The 23833-nt window shown below is 34.2% G+C and overlaps 1 protein-coding gene across 1 annotated transcript in view; it reads right to left on the bottom strand.

Moving 5' to 3' along the window:
• Positions 1–22325, bottom strand: part of LOC136042684 (phospholipase A and acyltransferase 3-like) — a 35604-nt gene extending 13279 nt beyond the window's left edge. The window contains exons 1-2 of the mRNA XM_065727643.1: positions 22244–22325; positions 12294–12475 (exon numbers count right to left, since the gene is read on the bottom strand). Of these exons, the coding sequence (XP_065583715.1) occupies positions 12294–12475; positions 22244–22256 (195 nt within the window). The 5' untranslated portion in view covers positions 22257–22325. The remainder of the gene's footprint in view (positions 1–12293; positions 12476–22243) is intronic.
• Between the last annotated feature and the right edge of the window lie 1508 nt (positions 22326–23833).

Raw genomic sequence — 23833 nt, forward strand, 5'->3', positions numbered from 1 at the left:
GTCAGCCGGGTTCCCAGAACAATTCGTAGATAATTTCTCAGGAAAATATCAAGTAAATTTTCGTCCACTTTTCGGAGTGCCCATGCTTCAAAGCTGAATTTTACCGCTGTTATCACTGTTGCTTCCAACATTCTAATCTTGATTTGCAGACTTATCTTCCTATTCTTCCAAACCTTTTTAACTGTGAAAAAACACCCCGAGCCTTAGCTATTCTACTTTTAACATCTTCACTCCTCCCACTGTCTTCACTAATAATACTACCAAGGTAAGTGAAGCTGCCCACCTGAACAATCTTTTTGTTACCCAACGTCACCTTTTCATCCTCACATATTCCTGGCCTTAGTGACTTGATCTTCTTAACATTAATTTTCAAACCTATTCTGGCAACCTCAACTCGCAAAACCTCTAAAAAATTCATTTATTTTGTTCAAGTTTTCATCTAATATACTTAAATCACCAGGATAATTTAAGTCCAGAAGACTCTTTTCTCCCCATTTGATTCCGTGGTCTCCAATTGCCTTTCCTGCGCTCCATAAGACGAATTCCATCTAAATGATCTATATAGAAGGGAATAGAGCACGACCCTGCTTAGCTCCTGATTTAAAACAACACCAGTTGCCAACCTCATTTCTACCTTAACCATAGAAGTGTTATTCTCTTGCATAGCAAAAATAAATTTAATGTATTTTTCTGTTATAATATATAAGAATAAGACCTTTGCTAAAGCTCTTCTATCAACAAAATCAAACGCTTGCTCATAATCAATAAAACTGGTGAGCAAAGGTGTTTGACAACGAAGGGACTTCTCAATTAATAACCTAAGAGCGAAAACTTGGTCAACACATCCTCTTCCTTTTCTAAAACTGTACTGTTCTTATCTTAGAACGTTGTCTACAGCTTCTTTCAGTCTAAAATATGTTTTGTTACTAGGTAATTTGCAACCTACAGAGACCAGACTAATGCCTCGATAACTAAGACGCTCAATCTTGTCAATTTCCTTACACAGCGGAAAATTTAAGTTTTCCTAAAATCATTAGATGCTTCCCCTTTTTCATAAATCATATTCATAATCCAGTAGCTTATTTCTAGCCTCAGAGCCACCAGATCTAAGAAACTCATTTATCACACTATGGCCATCTAATCATTTTAGTACTGTCGCTAATTCTTCATCACAAAAAAAAAAAAAAAAAATCTTCCTTCCTATCCAAGGTATCACAAACATTTTCATTTTCATCTGTATCTTTTCCTGTAGCTTAATCTGGTTTTACCATGCTCTCAAAATGTTCCCCCCATCTTTCTTAAACTCTCTCCTTATCGGTAATTGTGGCCCCATTCCTATCTTTTAACTGAGACTAGTCTGGAATGAATACTAATTAAAATTAAACTCGATGAAACTTGTATTTTTGAAATGAGCATTAACATGCGATTCTTTTGATGCAGCTACTGTTACAAAAAATTCCGTTTTTTAGAGTTTCGGTTACTATTGAGCCAGGTCGCTCCTTACTACACGTCGTTACAACAAACTGTTTGATACAGTATATTCACAACTTTTAGGTAAAAACACGTGTTTCCTTACAATATTCTAGAGATCCAAGAATTTGTATGAATTCAATAGAAAATCATACAGTACATTACGTCTTAAAAAGGGAATTATCATACGCTGGAAAAGAGCTATGAATCAAGTTATGCAGAATCTGGAAAATCCAAAGGTAACCCAGAAAGAAACATGCGACGAGAAAAACAGAAATAGGACACAATATACAGTCAAAAACCTTGTTTATGTACAAAAACCAATCTAGAGGAAATGAAAAAGTGAAAACCGAAACTACTACTACTAATAACTCACTGCAGCACCATGCCGCCTGAGGCCGACACAGCCACGCACGCTCCTCCTCCAACCTAATCTATTTAAAGCCTCCCTCTTTACACCCTCCCAGGAAGTTCCCATTTCCTTTAAATCTTTATTTATAACATTCTCTCAATCCAGACAAGGATGACCTGCTTTCATTGTAGCCCCAGATGGTTGGCCAAAAAGGACAATCTTCGTTAATCTGTCATCCTTCATCCGTAGAACGTGGCCTAGCCATCTCAATCTTTCTTTCATTATAGTCCCAGAAAGCGGGATTGAACCACACTTTTCGTACAATCTACTGTTTGAAATACGGTCAGTCAGCTGGGTAACCAAACGGGACGAAGAATACCGAAAAACAGAATGAAGAAATAGTACATCACAACCGAATAAAGGATTTTCTTAAAACCATAGAAATCTGAACGTCTTTCCTCAGAGGAAGAAGAAACAGAAAAAATTGCAACCATATACATAAGAAAACCTTGTCAATTTTTTTACCTCTTTAACCACTAAAACGGTTGGGAAGAATTGAAAGAATTTTTAGCCCGCTCTTGGCTAAAACCTGTCCATGCACAACGAGAGAAAACAATGAAGCTAAAGTTTCTATTTGACAGTAATGATAAAATTGACGTAGAAGAAAAACTCCTATGATAACCTAACTAAACAGATTCACTTGCCTAAAATGTGAACAAAAAACTTACTTATTATGAAGAACATGGTAATGTATAGGAGGACAGACCAAAAGAAGCAGAATAGATTTTTCCGAATATCATACATCAGTCACCAGCGGTGAAACAAACAGTTCTTTTACAAAAACAGACAGGTCTCAAAGAAAATGGGTCTGAGAGATGAACTGTGGAAAAAGGTTAAAAATCCGAAAACTCAGCCACAAGTCGCAAATGCAGAAATTAATACGTCAGCAAGTAAAAAGAATAAAAAGGTCTGATGACGCTACGAAACCGATATCAAATACAGAACCGACTTGTTCCAACTAAATTCAAAACCACAGAAAGACTTGTCAACATTATAGGGAAGAAAAAAAAAATATCTAATTATGAAAAGCCACAGCGAACTGAGATAGGAAAAGCATGTGATGCTCCAAACCGTTTAATAATCGATTAAATTAATAGAGTAGAAAAGGATTTAATTTTTGAATAAAACTGACAAAAGTATTAATAATCTTACAACTTTCTTCATTTTCAGATCGTGTATAAATATGTCCTTGGTAAGAATCGTATAGTGTAAAGCTAACAGCCCCTCAGAGATGAATGGAATTTGTTTCCGAATCAGACAAAGTCTGATCTAAGTGACTTTGCATATTTAGTAATTAATATTTTCCTCGTAACTTTTGACGAGTTGGGAAAAAAAACCTAACAAATTTTAATAAATTGTCTTAAAAAACTTAAAATAACTTAAAAATACTTATAAACACTTATAATAACTTTTCATAATAACTTACGCTAAACTTAATGGATTTTCAAACAGTTCGTGGTAACGAACTTTAGTAAGGAGCGACCCGGCTCAACAGTAATCAAAACTCCAAAAAATGGAATTTTGAACCAATAGCTACATTAAAAGAATTGCAATTTAATGCTGATTTTAAATATATAAGTTTCATCAAATTTAGCCCTACCTATCAAAAGTTAGGAGCCTGAGAAAATTTACCTCATTTTAGAAATAGGGGAAGCAACCCCTAAAAGCTATAGAACCTTAACGAATATCACACCATTAGATTCAGTGTATCAGAGAACCCTATTGTAGGGTTCTCCCTACTTTTCTTTTCTTTTTTTTCCCAGGAGTGATCTTATCGACCCAGTGGCCCTAGAATCTTGCGAGAGGGCTCATTCTAACGGAAATGACAAGTTCTAGTGCCCTTTTTAAGTTACCAAGAAATTGGAGGGCATCTAGGCCCCCTCCCACGCTAATTATTCTCCCAACGTCACCGGATCAAAATTCTGAGATAGCCATTTTATTCAGTGTAATTGGAAAATCTTATAACTATGTCTTTGGGGACGACTTGCTCCCCCACAGTCCCCGTGGGAGGGGCTACAAGCTACAAACTTTCACCAGTGCTTACACATAGCAATGGTTATTTGGAAGTGTACAGACGTTTTCAGGGGAATTTTTTGTTTTTTCGAAAGGGGAACGTTCCATGGAGGAATTGATCAAGGGGGAAGAAAATTTCCATGATGGGAGCGCAAGATTTTTTAGCATTATTTAAAAAAACGATGAAAAAATAAATATGAAAAAGTTTTTTCAACTGAAAGTAAGAAGCAGAATTAGAACCACTTAAAACGAATAGAAATTATTGCGCATATGACGGGCTCACCTCCTCCTAATACCTCACTCATTACGCTAAAGTATTTTTAGTAATTTCAACTATTTATTCTACACATTTTGTGATTCGGGGGTCATTCTTTAGAAATTGGGACTAAACTTAAGCTTTAGCCTCATATCCGTAATAAAAACATGAGAATACAGAAGTTCGTTATGTAAGCTAATTTATAAGTTACACATACCTTTTACTAATAAAAACATTCGTGAAAAACTAAAAGTTCTAGTTGCCATTCTAAGTAACCAAAAAACTTAAGGGCAACTAGGCCTTCTCTTCCGCTCTTTTTTTTCTCAAAATCATTCGATCAAAACTATGAGAAAGCCATTTAGCCAAAAAAAAAAAAAATACAAATTTCTTTTTAGTTATTCCTCTGCAAGAAGCCAAAATCAAAACATGCGTTGATTCAAAAACGTTCAGAAATTAAATAAAAAAGTTTTTTACTGTAAGTAGAGTTAAGAGAAAGAGTCAAACTTTAACGTAAAGAGCGGGGCGTTGATGAAGAAGCAGTCCCTTTCACATACGAATTAATTTCTGTTCGTTTTAAGTTTTAATATTTCTTCATAATTTTCGTTGAAAAAACTTGTTTTTTTGTTTAATACATATTTCGAATCAGCATCAGAAGACAATTCGATATCTGCATGGATATCCAGATTGCATATCTCCTACTAAGCCTTAACGTAATGAGAGGCTATAGTTGACTATAGTTTACAGTAAAAAAAAAAAACAAAAAAAAAACAAAAAAAAAAACACGAAGGACCGTAGACTGCTAAAATAAGGTCATTGAAATCTAGCAATTTATGTTTGAACTCAATCACTACTGGTGTCTTAGTGTTCAGTAGATACTATAAATCTATTGATCTATGAACTTACTGGGTAGCACCTTCAGTTGGATATGCTACTACTAGTAAATCATTTTCAACCTTTTACTTACTACTGGCTTAGTACCATCGTCATTCTATATTGGCATAGTTACGCCTATTCCTAAGAGCGGGAGGAAATACTTGTCATCTTGTAGTTCCTGGAGGCCAATTACTAGGGGTTCTATGATTGGGAAAGTGTTTGAGTTGTGTTTGAGGGATCTTCTTGAAATTCTTGACACTGGTTCTAATCAAGTTGGTTTCAAGAGAGGTTTGGGATCTGACCACGCCCATGCATCTTTCAGCAAAGTTATTGAAGAAGCGAGAATTTCTGGTCAACCGTTATACGTCCACTTGATTGATATCAAAGGGGCCTTTGATAACATTTCTCATGCATCTGCTCTGCTCACTTTAATCCATGCTGGATTGCCCCTAGCTGTCATACGAGTCCTTCGCTCTTGGTATTTTGATATAAAGACCCGTATCTGTCCGAGTTCGTCTTCATCTCAATCCAAATTAATTCAAGTGGGTAGAGGAATTAGACAAGGAGGAATTATTTCTCTTTATATATTCAATTCTTGTTTAGCTACTGCCCTTAATTCTCTTTCTTGCTCTATTGTTTCATTATCTCGAAATCTGTCTTACATTGCATATGCTGATGACATTATCCTTCTAAGCCCGTCCAAGTCTAGTCTTGTTTCTAATTTTAATATTTTAATTAATTGTTTAAAAGGTTTGGGCCTTTCTATCAGTTTGAAGAATGTCAATTTTTTGTTATAAATTGTTTAGAGGATAATGTCAGGGCGACTCTCGATTGCGGCAATGCTGTTATTTTTCAGTCGTCGCCAATAGTCACTTATTTCGGATTACCTTATGCTGCTTCGAAAAGAGATTTTAAACCATTTCTGGATCAGTATGTTCAGATGAAACTACGCAAGGCATTTGGTCTTTTAATTCGTTTTCGGTGTCTTTACCGTCGGAACGTCCTTGGTCGTATGTATAGCGCTGTTGCTCTGCCTCACGTATTGTTCCCGTCCCTCCTCTTCCGAAATTTCAGACCTTCTGATCTTTCGCCCATTAAAGTTTCTTATTTTAAATTTTGTAAATTTTTACTTGGTTTCCCCCTTTCTTTTAGTAACACTGAGATTGTTTTAAAGCTTAATGTGAAGGATCCTCTAGTCTGTATAAAGAAAAAATATAAAACATTCGAAGATAAGGCGAAAATTAACCTTTTAGGCCACAATTTATTTCCGTTTTTTTAGTAACAGTTCCGGCTCTTCATGATTTATGGGCTAAACTATTTAGCAAATGTTTTTGTATCCTTTTTTTAAGTATTTGATTAATATTTGATAGGTTTTGATTGTAAGTTTTATCATTTGTTTTTTTTCTTTATACTATATTGTAGCGTACTCCTCATTTTTTTAGGGAAATAAAAAAATAAATAAATAAATAAATTGCAGCACCAAGTCACCTGAAGCCAACACAACTGCGCATGCTCCTCCTCAGACTTAATCTATTCAAGCCCTCCGTCTTTACACCATCCCAGGAACTTACCATTTCCATTAAATCTTTATTTAAGACATCCTCCAACCCCAGCCGAGGACGACCTGCTTTCCGTGTAGCTCCAGACGGTTGGCCCAAAAAAACAATCTTTGGCAATCTGTCATCCTTCCTCCGCAGAACGTGGCCTAGCCATCTCAACCTTTCTTTCATTGTAGCCCTAGAAAGTGGGATTCGACCACACCTTTCGCACAGCCCACTGTTTGAAATACGGTCAGTCAGTATAATAATAATACTACCAAGGTAATGAAGCTGCCCACCTGATCAATCTTTTTGTTACCCAACATCACCTTTTCATCCTCACATATTCCTGGCCTTAGTGACTTGATCTTCTTAACATTAATTTTCAAACCTATTCTAGCACCCTCAACTCGCAAAACCTCTAAAAAATTCATTTATTTTGTTCAAGTTTTCATCTAATATGCTTAAATCACCAGGATAATTTAAGTGCAGAAAACTCTTTTCTCCCCTTTGATTCCGTGGTCTCCAATTGCCTTTCCTGCACTCCATAAGATGAATTCCATCTAAATGATCTATATAGAAGGGAATAGAACACGACCCTGCTTAGCTCCTAATTTAAAACAACACCAGTTGCCAACCTCATTTCCTACCTTAACCACAGAAGTGTTATTCTCTTGCATAGCAAAAATCACTTCAATGTATTTTTCTGTTATAATATATAAGAATAAGACCTTTGCTAAAGCTCTTCTATCAACACAATCAAACGCTTACTCATAATCAATAAAACTGGTAGCAAAGGTGTTTGACAACGAAGGGACTTCTCAATTAATAACCTAAGAGCGAAAACTTGGTCAACACATCCTCTTCCTTTTCTAAAACCGCACTGCTCTTAACTTAAAACTTTGTCTACAGCTTCTTTCAGTCTAAGATATGTTATGTTACTAGGTAATTTGCAACCTGCAGAGACCAGATGAATGCCTCGATAACTAAGACACTCAATGTTGTCAATTTCCTTACATAGCTGAAAATTTAAGTTTTCCTAAAATCATTAGATGCTTCCCCTTTTTCATAAATCTTATTCATAATCCAGTAGCTTATTTCTAGCTTTAGAGCCACCAGATCTAAGAAACTCATTTATCACACTATGACCATCTAACCATTTTAGTGCTGTCGCTAATTCTTTATAACAAAAAAAAAAAAAAAAAAAAAAAATCTTCCTTCCCATCCAAGGTATCATAAACATTTTCATTTTTATCTATATCTTTTCCTGTAGCTTAATCTGGGTTCACCATGCTTTCAAAATGTTCCCCCCATCTTCCTTGAACTCTCTCCTTATCGGTAATTGTGGCCCCATTCTTATCTTTTAACTAGTCTGAATGAATACTCCTCTGAATGAGGAGTATCTTTCAGTTTAAGAGTTTCAGATAAGTTTTCAGATAAGATTTCAGATAAAGTTCAGTTTCAGATAAGAACTAATTCTTATCTTTTAAATAGTCTGAATGAATACTCCTCCGAATCTAGTCTCTGAATGAGACTAGTCTTGAATGAATACTCCATCGCAATTTATTAACATGCCAGTATAACATTTTACTATTATTCCGTCTAGATGCATCTTCCAGACCTTAGTAATGTTATATGTGGCCTCTACTTTACATCTCCTTAGTTCATATTTTAATGCTTTTTCCAATTTCTTTACATTCTTTTTGTTTTCATATGATCTTAGATAATTCATGTACAAACCCCATCTACTTTCCATTTAGGTAATAAATAAAAAAAACAAGTTTTTTAAATGAAAGTAAGGAGCGACATTAAAAATTAGAACGAACAGAAATTACTCCGTATATGAAAAGGGCTTTTCCTCATCAACGCCCCGCTCTTTACGCTAAAGTTTTACTCTTTCTCTTCACTCTACATTTTAAAACACTAAAAAATGTTCCACCAGCATATCCTCCTCTTCTCAACCCCTGCCTCCAACCAAAACATCCTCCTGAAAACGCCTGTGCACTTTCCAACAACCATTACTATATGGAAGCACTGGTCAAAGTTTTGATCTTGTAACCCCTCCCACGGGGACTGCGGGGAGTAAGTCGTCTCCAAAGACATAGTTTTAAGGTTTCTCGACTACGCTGAATAAATGGCTATATCAGAATTTTGATCTGTTGACCTTGAGAAAATAATTAGCGTGGGAGGGGGCCTAGGCGCCCTCCAATTTTTTGGTCACTTAAAAAGGGCACTAGAACTTTTCATTTCCGTTAGAATGAGCCCTCTCGCAACATTTTAGGACAACTGGGTCGATACGATCATCCATGGGAAAAAAAAAAAAACAGACAAACCAATAAACACTCATCCGTGATCTGCCTTCTGGCAAAAAATACAAAATTCCACATTTTGTAGATAGGAGCTTGAACCCATTTGTTGAATTGGCAGAGGAGTATATACGTCAATGGAAGGAAGATCTGACACAATTTGGACGAAAAGCTTCACTATAAAAAAGCACAACTGACAAAACCATAACAAATTATTTCCAAAACGAATGGACGGTCAAATTCAGGACAATTTATAAACTGATATTCGTATTATTCCAATATTTTTTTTTTTCGTCAAAATCTTTGATGAAAAGTTGTGCCCGGAAAAGGCTAAAGAACTTAATTTTAGTTCTCTTTTTAAATAAAAAATAAAGTAGATGCTATTTTTGTAACAATAATTGAGTTGGAGCAAAATACAAACGCAAACGTTTAAAATAACAATTTTAATATTAGATTCAGCTAGGAGCACTTAAACAAGTATCTAAAGCATGTTTTCAGTTCCAACCTAAAAGTGTCGGTTTCATACGCATACTACTGCTGTCGCAAATACTACTTCTATTGCGTCTACTACTAAGCCAAAGGTTATGACGTAAATTTCAGGTAATATTGAGGGGAAAGTGAAACAAAATTCAAACACACGACACGGAAACAAGTTGTCAAAAGGGTGTATCAGCAGTATCATAGTGATGGCAAAGAACATCAAATTGAAAATCATAGGACTTGATGAGAGGGATGTTCCAATTACCTTTACCATTACTGCTTCTACTTCTGTTACTGCTACTACTGTCCTATTATTACTAAAATTAAGGCTAAGGGTGTGAACGTGAAAATTACCGGAAATATTGAGGAGGAAGCTAAGATTAGAAAAACAGTAATATATGTTTTGGATTAATAGTTTAATGAAGTCATGTTTTTTTTCCCGAAAGTCTTAATAATTTGAATTTATTAAAGTTAAAAAAGACAAAGTTGAAAATATGCTCTGTGTTCTGTATTGTGCAAATAATGTTCTGGTCAAAAGAAGGGATGGTTGGCATTAGTCCTACCCCTTTTTATGAGAATTTCTGCTAATTATGAGTTTGACTTGGTTATTTATTGTAATTTGTGCTCGTTTTGGGTTTGATTCATTCATTTATGAATCCACCACTGTTTCCTAAGAAAAAGAAATAACAATGGATATAAACTTTTTACTATTTTGAAGGGTTATATCCACATCGAATCTATGCATAAAATGACCCGTACAGAGCCCTCAGGATATTTAAACATATAGCCTTATCAAGTATATCATTCTGAATTGAAGACTGACAGGATTACTACAGAATCTCATAACTCATAAGCGCCAACGTCCACGTTAGTACTAAAAATCATTGATGCTCCGAGCTAAAGTTTGGGAACCGCAACTACCCAGGCAGCTACGAGTCAGATAGGCTTTCCACAGTTAGTTAGATACAATGTTAAAGAGCTCAAAATTTGATGCACATAGGAGATGGACACATTAATTCATAAGGGACTAATTGACAAAGTAACGGTAGGTAAAAGTAGAAGAGCGGCTAGGAATAATATCAAAAACTCTTTAAGCTTGGTAAAATAAATAAGGGTTTTATATAAGAAGTTAATGACTGATAGTACGGGAATAGATAGATAGGAAAGCAATCAGATTTGAATTAAGGAGCTGTAAAATGAAGGCTACAGACATCATTACTGGAAGACGCAGCCATACAGTAGAACGTTAAAACGTTTTTTTGTCATGTTTTAGATGTTTTTTTTTTATTTGGTATTTTTTTGTTATGTATTTGGTATTGTATTTGGTATTGTATTCCATATATTATAAAATTTCCATCTTTGAACTTCAATTAATAATAATCTACATCATTTATATGCGCAACTAGGTGCTGTAATCTTAAATAAACTAAAGGGTGATTATCACCTATATTTGTAGAATTCAGATGAAAATAGTGCATCAGTAAAAACTAAGCTTTCTAGAATTTTTTTAGAGAAGGCAAGTGTTATACTAAACAATGTAAGTATTTGAAAGACTAGGAAAACCTTATAAAAAATCCTTTTCTTTGCGTCAGTTTTTGGTTTCAGTAGCATTTGTTTTTCAGAATTTTACAAGTATACGGAAATAAAGAAATACCCCATTTAGTTTATTTGAGTGTAGGTAGCATAAACTGCGAATCAACAATTTTTACGTTTGAACTTTATTTTATAAATGCATGTCATAAGTTAATGTCAGCATCAAGAAATATGGTGAATTGTAACGTGGTGTACTAAAACATCTTCAAACTTCGTTTTATCTTTATTAATCACATTAAAAGAAGCTTATTTTTTTTAACTGGAACTAAGGAGTGACATTAAAACTAAAAACAAATGGAGATTATTCTGTATATGAAATGGGTTTTCTCCTTCCAACGCCCAACTCATTACGCTAAAGTTTGGCTCTTTGTCATAACTCTACTTTTTAAAACAATAAAAAAAACTTTAGCGTGAAGAGCGAGGCTTTGCAGAGCGGATAGAACAATTTCTGTACGTTTTAAGTTTTAATGTCGCTTCTTACTTGTAGTTAAAAAAATACTTTTTATTTAATTTCTGAACGTTTTTGAATTAATACATTGTCAATTAATACATGCTTATAGCATATGAATAATTAAAAAAATGTTGCATACTATTATATTTTTTTTGCTAAATGGCTTTTTCATAGTACCCACCGGACGATTTTGACACAAACAAGGGTTGGGGAGAAGGCCTAGTTGCCCTCCAAATGTTGATTACTTATAAACACAACTAGATTTTTTATTTTTTTTGTGTGAACGTTTTTGTAAGTAATAAATATACGCATTTTACGTTTAACTTACGGAACGAGCTTTTTTTATCAAGTAAATCTGCGAGAAGGTAGCAGATTTGCCCAAGCTGGTAAGCCTATTAGTTTAATAGTTTGTGGTACACACTTTTGCTTTTAGACAATCATGTTGCAGAAAAGTAAGGCAAAAGAAAACAAAGCAACAAAAAAAAATAAAGGTGAAATGTTTTACCCATGCTTGTACTGGATTTTCGTTACTGTTCAGGCTCCCCATGAAATTGGATCCACCTGAAAGACAGCAACTGGACGATTTTGATACAAACAAGGGTGGGGGAGAAGGCCTAGTTGCCCCAATGTTGATTACTTATAAACACAACTAGATTTTTTATTTTTTTTTTTTGTGTGTGAACGTTTTTGTTAGTAATAAACATACGCATTTTACGTTTAACTTACGTAACGAGCTTTTTTATCAAGTAAATCTGTGAGAAGGTAGCAGATTTGCCCAAGCTGGTAAGTCTATTAGTTTAATAGTTTGTGGTACACACTTTTGCTTTTAGACAATCATGTTGCAGAAAAGTAAGGCAAAAGAAAACAAAGCAAAAAAAAAAATAAAGGTGAAATGTTTTACCCTTGCTTGTACTGGATTTTCGTTACTATTCAGGCTCCCCATGAAATTGGATCCACCTGAAAGACAGCAACCGGTTGAATCTGGTTTAACGAGGTCCATAACCTCATTTTCGTGCTTTGCTCCATTTCCAATGTAGACTGCCCAATGACTAAAACATCCTCTATTAAATTCAAGCAGGTCTCCTATGACAATCAAGGGTTTATTTAATAAGAAACACTTGAATGTAAAAAAAAAATATTCTGAATATTCTAGCAAAATTATAAAAATAAACATATATATATATATATATATATATATATATATATATATATATATATATATATATATATATATATATATATATATATATATATATATATATATATATATATATATATATATATATATGTATATATATATATATATATATATATATATATATATATATATAATTATAAATATAAAAATTATAAATATAAATTATAAATAAATCATATAAATTATAAATATATAAATCTATATATATAAAAATAAGTTGTCTGTGTGTGGATCTGTGGATCAGGTGACGTCATGTTTGTCCGCATATGACGTCTGAATTATTTCACACTAATACAAAATAAGAAAAAAAACTAAAAAAGGTAAAAACTACAAAAAAAAACTAAAAAGAAAAAAAAAACTAAAAAAACTAAAAAAAAGGTAAAAAACTAAAAACTAAAAAAAACTGAAAAAACTAAAAAAAGGCAAAAACTACAAAAAAAAACTAAAAACTAATAAAAAAACTAAAAAATCTAAAAAACTAAAAAAATTAAAAAAACTAAAAAAAGGTAAAAAACTAAAAAAAAAACTAAAAACTAAAAAAGAAAAAAACTAAAAAAAGGAAAAGACTGAAAAATAAAAGAGAAAAAGAAAACTAAAAAAATATGAATAAAAATACAAAAAAATAAAAAAGATAAAAACTACAAAAAAACTAAAAAGAAAAAACGAAAAAAAACTAAAAAAGCTAAAAAAATAAAAGAAGCAAAAATCTAAAGAAGGTAAAAACTACAAAAAAAAAAGAAAACAAAATAAAAAAATCTAAAAAAGCTTAAAAACTAAAAAAAAACTAAAAACAGATAAAAACTAAAAAAAGGAAAAAACCATAAAATAAACTAAAAACTAATAAAAAAAAAATAAAAAAAGCTAAAAAACTAAAAAAACTAAAAAAAACTAAAAAAGGTAAAAACTAAAAGAACTAAAAAAGAAAAAAAACTAAAAAAGGAAAAAACTGAAAAATAAAGGAGAAAAAGAAAACTAAAAAAATATAAATAAAAATAAAAAAACTAAAAGATAAAAACTTCAAAAAAAACTAAAAAGAAAAAAGAAAAAAACTAAAAAACCTAAAAAAAGGTCAAAACCAATAAAAAAAAACTAAAAACAAAAAAAGGGAAAAAATTAAAAATTTATTTCATCATAAGTTTTCAACTGACAAAATTACAGACCGGGACATCGGGACACAAATGACGACCGGGACACCGGCACATAGGGAATATGAATGACGACACTCAAAGAGAAAGCGACCTGGACAAAAGGAATATTCGATTAGCAATCAACAAAGCACCGGGACACAAATGACGACCGGGACACAGGGAGTATAAATGACGACCAGGATATAAGTAAAAAAAACTAAAAAAAACTAAAAAAAAGGTAAAAACTACAAAAAAACTAAAAAGAAAAAAAAATAAAAACTAATAAAAAAACTAAAAAATCTAAAAATCTAAATAAACTAAAAAAGAAAAAAAAGAAAAAAGGAAAAAAAATAAAGGAGAAAAACAAAACTAAAAAACGAATGTATATACAGACCGGGACACCGGGATACAAATGACGACCGGGACACAGGGAATATAAATGACGACCGGGACACAGGGACACAACTACAACGGGGACGCCGGGGGGCACAGGGGGATATAAATGACGACCGAGACACCGGGACACATGGAATATAAATGACGCCCGGGACACTCAAAGAGAAATCACAGACTGGGACACCGGGACACAAATGACGACCGGGACACAGGGACAAAACTACAAAGGGGGTGCCGGGGGGCACAAGGGGATATATAAATGACGATGGCGACACAGGGAATGGTAGATTAGCAATCACCATCAACAAAGCTCAAGGGCAATCATTAGAATCATGAGGTATAGATCTGAATACGGATTGTTTTCCCATGGACCATTATATGTTGCATTTTCAAGAGTCGGTAAACAATCTATTTATATGCACAGACAATGGGACAGCAAAGAATGTTGTATATTCGCAAGTTTTACGTAGTTAAAAACATATATATATATATATATATATATATATATATATATATATATATATATATATATATATATATATATATATATATATATATATATATATATATATATATATATATATATATATATATATATATATATATATCTATATTCACAAGTGGGACATAGGGACACAACTACAATGGTGCGTAACTAATATGGCGCGTAACGACTTACGCGCGCGGGGGGGCTTTGGGGGGCGCGAAGCGCCCCAACCAACTAGGTGTTGGGGTGGCGCGAAGCGCCACCCCAACAGCTAGTATTATATAAAAATAAATAGTACATCTAACAAATAGTGTAGGCAATTACGGAAAAAAAATGTCCTTCATTACGAATGACACAGCAACAATATTTTTTCCCTTTAGCATGAATTTACCATACACTTGATTTACGATGCCTTGGTAATTTGACACGTTTAAGCAGTGTCTGGTCAGCTTCTTTAGCAAAAATGTCACAAGACCAATGGCTCTTTTTGACTATCAATTGAACTCTTCCTTACCATGGGTTTACCCATCAATATAATGTCTAAAAACGATAAAGAGGGAGTATTTTGGGTCTTTAACACGGGTAAAGGCTCTGAGCTCTGGTGCAAAGAGTTCTTCAACAAAATGTTAAAGCCATCAATTAGTATCGATTTTGATTAATATTGACAATAAAAGCTATAATACACTCAGTATAGGTTTTGAAATTGTCAAGAGTTTTTTAATGAATACAAAAAGATGATGGGATGTGATTTGAGACAAGATGGAAAATATTTTTTTGGGGGTGGATAATTTAAAATGGTTTCTTTGAAAAGACGATGGACGTTTTCACCATGTGTAATATAATTGTGATGATCTACGCTTTCTACAGTATTTAATCTCGAAACTACCCATACATACACAAAGATAGGATTTCAACGGCTATTGTCAAGACTGGCTTATGCTCGGTGTCAAAAATATTTACATATCTACCAAAAAGCTTTAATGGTATTATTTTTTTACAGGCAACATAGCAGTTTTATTAGTCAAAATTATTACTCTTACTTTATACATATCAAACAGTTCGTGATAACGAACTGTAGTAAGGAGCGACCCGGCTCAATAGTAATCAAAACTTTAAAAAATAGAATTTTTATACCAATGGCTACATCAAAAGAATCGCATTTTAAATCTGATCCTAAAAATATATTTTTCATCAAGTTTAGTTATACCCATCAAAAGTTACGAGCCTGAGAAAATTTGCGTTATTTTATAAAATAGGGGGGGAATATCCCCTAAAAGTCATTGAATCTTAACAGAAATCACACCAACAGATTCAGCGTATCAGAGAACCCTATTGTAGAAGTTTCAAGCTACTATCTAAAAAATGCGGAATTTTTTATTTTTGCCAGAAAGCAGATCACAGATGCGTGTTTATTTGTTTTTTTCCCAGGGGTGATCGTATCGACCCAGTGGTCCTAGACTGTTGCGGGAGGGCTTATTATAACAGAAATGAAAAGTTCTAGTGCCCTCTTTAAGTGACCAAAAAAATTGGAAGGCACCTAGGTCCCCTCCCACGCTAATTATTTTCCCAAAGTCAACAGATAAAAATTCTGAGACAGCCATTTTATTCTATATAGTTGAAAAACCTTGTAAATATGTATTTGGGAATGACTTACTTCCCCACAGTCCCCGTAGGAGGGGCTACAAGTTACAAACTTTGACCAGTGCTTGCATATATTAATGGGTATTGGGAAGTGTACAGACGTTTTCAGGGGGATTTTCGGCTGGGGGAGGGGTCGAGAAGAGGGGGATATGTAAGGGGAACCTTCCATCGAGGAATTTGTCATTGGGGACGAAAATTTCCATGAAGGGAGCACAGGATTTTCCAGCATTATTTAAAAAAAAACAATGAAAAAATAAATGTGGAAAATTTTTTTCAACTGGAAGTAAGGAGCAGCAATAAAAATTTAAACGGACGGAAATTATTACGCATATGAGGGGCTCACCTCCTTCTAATACCTTGTTCTTTACCTTAAAATATTTTTAGTAATTTCAACTATTTATTCTACGACTTCTGTGATTCAGAATCATTCTTAATGAATTGGGACAAAATTTTAGCTTTAGTGTAAAGAGCGAGGTACTGATGAGGGGGTGAACCCCCTCATATATGTAATAAAAATATGAGAATACAAAAGTTCGTTACGTAAGCTAATATGTAAGTTACGTATATATTTTACTAATAAAAACATTCGTATAAAATTTAAAGTTCTAGTTGCCTTTTTAAGTAACTGAAAAACCGAAGGGCAACTACGCTTCCTCTCCCACTCCTTTTACTCAAAATTATTCGATCAAAACTATGAGAAAGCCATTTAGCCAAAAAATAAACATGCAAATTTAGTTTCAACTATTCCTCTGCGGAGAGCCAGAATCAAAACATGCAATGATTCAAAAACGTTCAGAAATTAAATAAAAAAAAGTTTTTTAAACTGAAAGTAAGGAGCAACATTAAAACTTAAAACGAACAGAAATTACTTCGTAGATGAAAATGGCTGCTTCCTCATCAACGCCCCGCTCTTTACGCTAAAGTTTGACTCTTTCTCTCACCTCTACTTTTCAAAGTAGTAAAAAATTTTAGGGCAAAGATCGGACGTTGATGAAGAAGCAGCCCCTTTCATATACGAAGTAATTTCTGTTCGTTTTAAGTTTTATGCCGCTCCTTACTTTCAGTTAGAAAATCTGTTTTTTTATTTAATATAAAGACGGCATTTCAACTGCTATTGTCAAGACTGGCCAATGCTCGGTGTCGAAAGTATTTACATATCTACCGAAAAGTTTTATTGGTATTATTTTTTTACAGGCGAGATAGCAGTTTTTTCTTAGTCAAAATTAAGAAGTCTCGAATTAAGAAGATGCACGAAATGATTTTTCTGAAATCGGACGAAGTACAACGAACCCGTGCTTAGCAAAGTTTATGAGAGTTTTTTGGCTAGTTGGTTAAGGATCCAGGTAATTGAGCTTATTGATCCTAGGCGGTTTAGAAACATGCTGAAAACGTCTGCTGCCCATTATCTGGTAAGTATGTTGCATACAATTCTCAAAAATCTGGATGAGCCTGAGCGCTGGTTTAATCTGATAGCAATCGACTTAAAGAAAACTTTTGACCTAATTTGTCATAGTGCACGGATAAAGAAGCTCCTCTCTAAGTTCAATGTCCACCCTTTTTTTAACGCGAATTATACCTAATTTCTTAGCAAATTTAACACAGTCTACTAAATACAAATAAACATTTTATGATAAAAACTCTAAATTTTGTGGAGTGTTTCAGTGGACAGTAATAGGTCCGCTCCTTTTTTCAATCGGGGCATAAGCATACCAGACCGCTGGAAATATTTTGATGATTTGTCTATTGGAGAACAAAAATGCTATAAAAATATTAATATTATAAAAAATGCTATATGCTACAAAAACATTCAAAGCAGTACAGCAGCCATCATGGCTGACAAAGATGATGCTGGTGAAGACAGGATGGCTGTTAACGTTCAGAAATCTGTTGTGCTGACAGAGAGCTAATGCAGGTATTAGCTCCATGAAGCAGCTGTCTTGACACAGATTTCGTTCAGAACACCTCTTGCGAGTTTATACCTCTTTTATATGGTCTTGCCTTGAATATTGTTCCCCCGTTTGGCATTACTACCTAACTCAGGAACAATTGTACGTTATTGAGATAATTCAATTTCAGGCATTGCTGGTAATTTCAAAAGCGCCCAGAGTCCCATACTGTTCCCTCCTTGAACAGCTTGTCCTAGATTCCCTTGCTAACCGTCGACAAAAACTGTCGCTGGCTTTTGCTAATGGATTGTTGAACAGTTCATACTGCCCCTTGATTTCAAACCACATTGAGAAAGACAAGAAAGAGTAGTGGCAGAAGCTGTAACTCGTATACAGCCAATCAAAGTGTCTAAAAAGAGATCAAACATCTCCCTCAAGCAACATTCTCCCAATCTCCCTCAAGCAATATTAATGTGCTGCCAAGAGGTTTTGAATTCACTCACATATCTCTCAATGATTGATCCAGAGCCTCGAGCGATTTTTTGTGTGCCATTGTGCACTCGTCCCAAATAATAAATTTTGCATTGCTGCAATGCTTTACCCATCCCACATGATTTGGAAATATTGCACGTGGGAGTTTCTGTAGAACGAAAATTCAGAGGCAATTCCAAAGCGGAATGAGTAGTTCTTCCACCAGGCAGCAACGTTGCAGCTATTCAGGACGGCTCAATTACAAACGCTATGTCATTTTTGATCGAATCGATGCCAGAATCAATTTTATCACAGATGTTTTACCAGCACATTTTTCAAAATGTTTTCCGGTACAAATATACAAAAATGTACAAATGTTTTCCTGGTGCATCCAAAAAGAAGATTTCTCCAACGTTGTTATCGACACAATGCATTATCTTATCATAAATGTCGTTTTGCTCAGACGTTAACTTAGAAATGTTATTTTGTATATACGACAATAGATCATTCGTGCTGTAATTTTGTTCACGATCCAATTCTACACATGTTGAAACAGCAGCGTTACGATTGGGTGAAGGCATTCCCAAACCCTGAAGGGGTTTGTTTGCCATCAATACGCACAAATCTTCAATAATAACTAAAGTGTGGTTATAAATTTCTGATGTAACATCAAAAGTCATATCTGACGTCTCTAGCCGTTTTCGATGGAGTATATCCTCGGCCATTTTCGATTTATATTTTTTCCATAACTATATTGGAGTTGAGGGAGAGCAAGTTGTTAATATGATTTCAAACAATGCATGAATTTGACTTGGAGTTGACGTTTCGCACGCGTCATTGATGCAGTTATCCCAGTGTTGGTCATTCTCCAATAAATTCAGAGCTTGGCATGCACTACGGTAAGTGTCATGTATAATACCGTTTTTCATCATCGGGAGAAATTTTGCAACATGCATTCAATTCAGAATTTCTATCACTGATGAAGTACATTTGTAAAAATTTATGATTCTTGCTTGAGAATGGTAGAAGGGACCCTGCTCTATGATAAATTTTTCCTTTCACTTTGAAAGTAGGCAGAAATTGATCTTGATTTTCGATTTGGGCACCAAACGACGTCATTTGGAAACATGAGTGATATTTTCTGATGTTTGACAAAAAAAAACGCTTAAATTCTGACGTAGTTACAGTAAGCAAAGTCTTCAATGGCTCCTGTGGTGCAGCTAGTTGAAGAAGTTTGACTTTTCCTCAGGCGCAACACATTCCCATTGTTTCACCATTAAATTTCAAGGCCTTGCCATAGGGAAGAATTTTAGACATAGTTCCGATTTGAACACATCTACTCACGCTATAATCATCGACTGGGCTCTACCTGAATGCGAGGCGAAAAATTTCAGGTTGTTCTTGTAATTCCTCGGCACGCTTTCTTTTGGTGATTTTTCTTTGAGACGCAAGTCTGTTTTCACGCTGTTGTTGTGATTCCTCGGCACACTTTCTTTTCATACTTTCTCTATTAGCCTGTAATTTCTCGGCACGCTTTCTTTTCATACTTTCTCCATTAGCCGCAAGCCTGTTTTCACGTTCTTGTTGTGATTCCTCGACACACTTTCTTTTCAAACTTTCTCTATTAGCCGCAAGCCTTTTGGCATAGACTCTTTGAGCAGCTTCCTCAGCTGTTGCCATTGTAGGTTCTTCTGTCATGTTAAAATATATATTAAAATTTCTCTTTGAAAGGCCTTCTTATATACTTATAATGGCGTCATAACAAACATGACGTGAGTCGACAAACAACTTCATGATGGCATAATGCTCAATCCTTATAATGACGTCAGTCGACAAATATGCATGACGTCAGTCAACACACAACACACAAACAACTTATTTTTATGTATATAGATGAGGGGGTTCGCCCCCTCGTCAATACCTCGCTCTTTACATTAAAGCTTAAATTTTGTCCCAATTTCTTAAGAATGATCCCCTGAATCACAAAGGCCGGAGGACAAATAGTTGAAATTACTAACAGTACTTTAGCGTAAAGTGCAAGGTATTACAAGGAGATGAACCCCTTACATTCGTAGTAATTTCTGTTCGTTCTAAGTTTTAATGCTGCTCCTTACTTTCAGTTGAAAGAAAAACTATTCATGTTTATTTTTTCATTTTTAAATAATACTAGAAAATACTTCGCCCTTTTCATTGAAACTCTCTTCCCCCATGAGAAATTCCTCCATGGAAAGATCCTCTCACGTAACCCCCTGGAATCCCCTCAAGCCATAAAATCTCCCTGAAAACGTCAGTACACTTCCCAATAAAGGTTTGTAACTTGCTTTACCTTCCACTAGGACTATAGGGAGTAAGACGTCTCCAAAGACACAGTTTAATAGTATTTTTCGACTATGGTGAATAAAATGGCTATCTCAGAATTTTGATCCAGTGAATTTGGGTGGAAATGAGCATTGGAGGGGCTTAGGTTCACTTTAATTTTCCGGTTACTTAAAAGAAGCAGTAGAACTTTTAATTCCCCTTAGAATGAGCCCTCTTGCAACATTCTAGGACCACTGATTCGATACGATGATCCCCGGGGAAAAAAAACAACAAACACGCATCCGTGACCGGTCTTCTGGCAAAAAATATGAATATCCGCATTTTTGTAAATATGAGCTAGAAACTTCTACAGTAGGATTCTCTAATACGCTAAATGCGAGGGTGTGATTAAAAAAAAAAAATTATGACTTTTAGACGGTGTTTCCCCCATTTTCTAAAATAAAGCAAATTTTCTCAGGTTCGTAGCTTTTGGTGGATATTAAACTTGATGAAACATATATATTTAAAATAAACATTAAAATGCAATTCTTTTGATGTACCTATTGGTATTAAAATTCCATTTTTTAGAGTTTTTGTTAAATTGAGGCGGGTTGCTCCTTATTAAAGTTCCTTACCACCAACTGTTTGATGTCATGCACAGCATAAACAACATTGTTGAGTTTCCAACGCATCAATTATTTATGCTATCTTTATAAGTGAGCAATAATTGGGAATTTTCTCTCGAAAAGGGCTTCATATTTTTTCGGAAGAATTGGTATCTTAGGATTTTCTCGCATACAAAAAAAAAAAACGATCTAGATAAGTCAGAAGTCTGAGAAAATTTGTTAACAACCTTGATTTTGGTTCATGGGATATATTTGTATCAAAAACGATTTACAAACACCAAAAGTTTGAGAAAACTCATGGACAGCCTTAGCTTTCGTTGTCGAAATGAAGTCATGTACTATCTTAGTGCATTATATAAACTTTTCTTATGACATTATATAAGCATTTTCTGATATGATGTTAAGCATTGCATAAATAAGATTGTTGAGTTTTCAACGCTTAGATTATTTGTTCAACATATTTTGGAAGGCCCAAAAAAAATGAAAAAGTGCAGTTGTAGTATAAATTCTTTGGAACGCACACCTGAACTACCAAACGTTATAAGATGTGCAAATCGACCGTCAATTATGATAGCACTAATACGGGCAGCTAAAGCAAAAACCGTCGCTAAATTATATGAAGTAATAAAAATCCAAAAACATGTCAGAAGTGAAAATGAAGTTCAAAGATATGGGTGGTTAATGCAAGTACAAATGCTCGTGATGAGAAAAATTAACTTACCAAAACAGAGCATTTTAGTAAATTTTTTCGTTGGATTTTCTTCTTTTTTGCACCACTCAGAAACAAGGCCTACGTTGAGAATTGGACTGCAAGAAAAAATCTCAATGAAAACATCATATCTATTCTTTCAAAAGTATTTTTCGGAGGAGCTTTTTAGTAGCTCACTTTACCTTCACTTTATCTTCAAGTTCTTCAAACGCAAGCAGGCAATGCTGTATCTAGGGAAGGAGATTGAGCTTACCCAGAATGTTTGTCTAACTTGTCAAAACGTAACAACATGACTAAAACCAAATTTAATGCGTTGTTTTAAAGTTTTTTACCCCACCCCACATAAAAAAAAAATATAGTTATGGTCTTAGAAGTATGAGTGCAATAACTGACTTCGAAGCTTGTTGCTGGATGTTGAGACCAAGGCTTCATATTTCTATCCTAATTGCCTTTATATTATTTCTATTTCCCAAACTTTTATCATATTGTAATCTAATCATACTGTAATCATATATCTAATCATATCTAATCACTTCTATCATACTGTGATTCAATCAAAACCCAAATTAGTCATGGCTTTACCTCTTTCTCAAATTTGTCGAAATCATAACTATATTATAGGCGGCTCCTCCTCTTAAGTTTAGCTTTCATAACCTGTCAAGTGACTACTAGATGTTTATCTTTATACATCCAAGAGCTGGGATTATTCTAGGGCTCTTTCATAAATTTCTCATCTGAATCAATACCATATTAATTATATTAGCAGGTATTGATTGTCACAAAACTCATGCAGAGATGGTCGATCGTTTTTTTCAATCACTATTTATAGTATGTAAGCTTAGTCATGGGAAGGTTCACAGCATTCGAAAATCACAGCATTCACAACATGGCGAATCAGTGATATTGCCAATGGTTTCAATTGATGAAAAAAGTGGATGGGAAAGGGCAAATGAATTTTTTCTAAGCCTTGGAGAAAGGGATGCTAAGTTATTTTTATTATACTTAAATAGAAATAACACTAAAAGCCCCTGGATATTCCCAAAGTGGTGTAGAAATGCTTAAAAAGTCAAAAATAGATTAATTAGCCTTTGTTATAGGTACAGCGATGGAGAGGTTGATTAAAAGAAGGCTTGAATTTGTGATGGGTTAGAAGAAGACTCTGTGGACAGCTTTGAATGGTAGAAGCAAGAAGCACTCAATGGTTTTCAAAATGGCTAAGTCTTAGTATCAAGTTTTGTTTTTTAGATATTATGGATGTTTTTGACAATGTATTTCACTGAAAATAATCAATGAACTCGCATCAGAAAACAATGCTAAACATGCAGCTTCCTTCGACAATTATTTAAAGATGCAAGGATGAACGTAAAAATTACACACACTATCAGATACTACAGCATTTCCTAAAAGAACTATTCTCAATGTTTGAGTATGCACCACAACATGTACAACATAACTCAAAGTGATAAAGTTACCTAATTAGAGCTCCCTCTTTTAGTATAACACAGGAAAAGATGAGCCATAATAACAATGCGCAAGCTGCTTTGAAATAGCTTGTCAAGTCTTCCCCTCGTCCCTTAAACTACCATAAGATGACACACAAGG

This window comes from Artemia franciscana, unplaced genomic scaffold (genome assembly GCF_032884065.1).
Source record: "Artemia franciscana unplaced genomic scaffold, ASM3288406v1 Scaffold_1756, whole genome shotgun sequence".
Lineage (NCBI taxonomy): Eukaryota > Metazoa > Arthropoda > Branchiopoda > Anostraca > Artemiidae > Artemia > Artemia franciscana.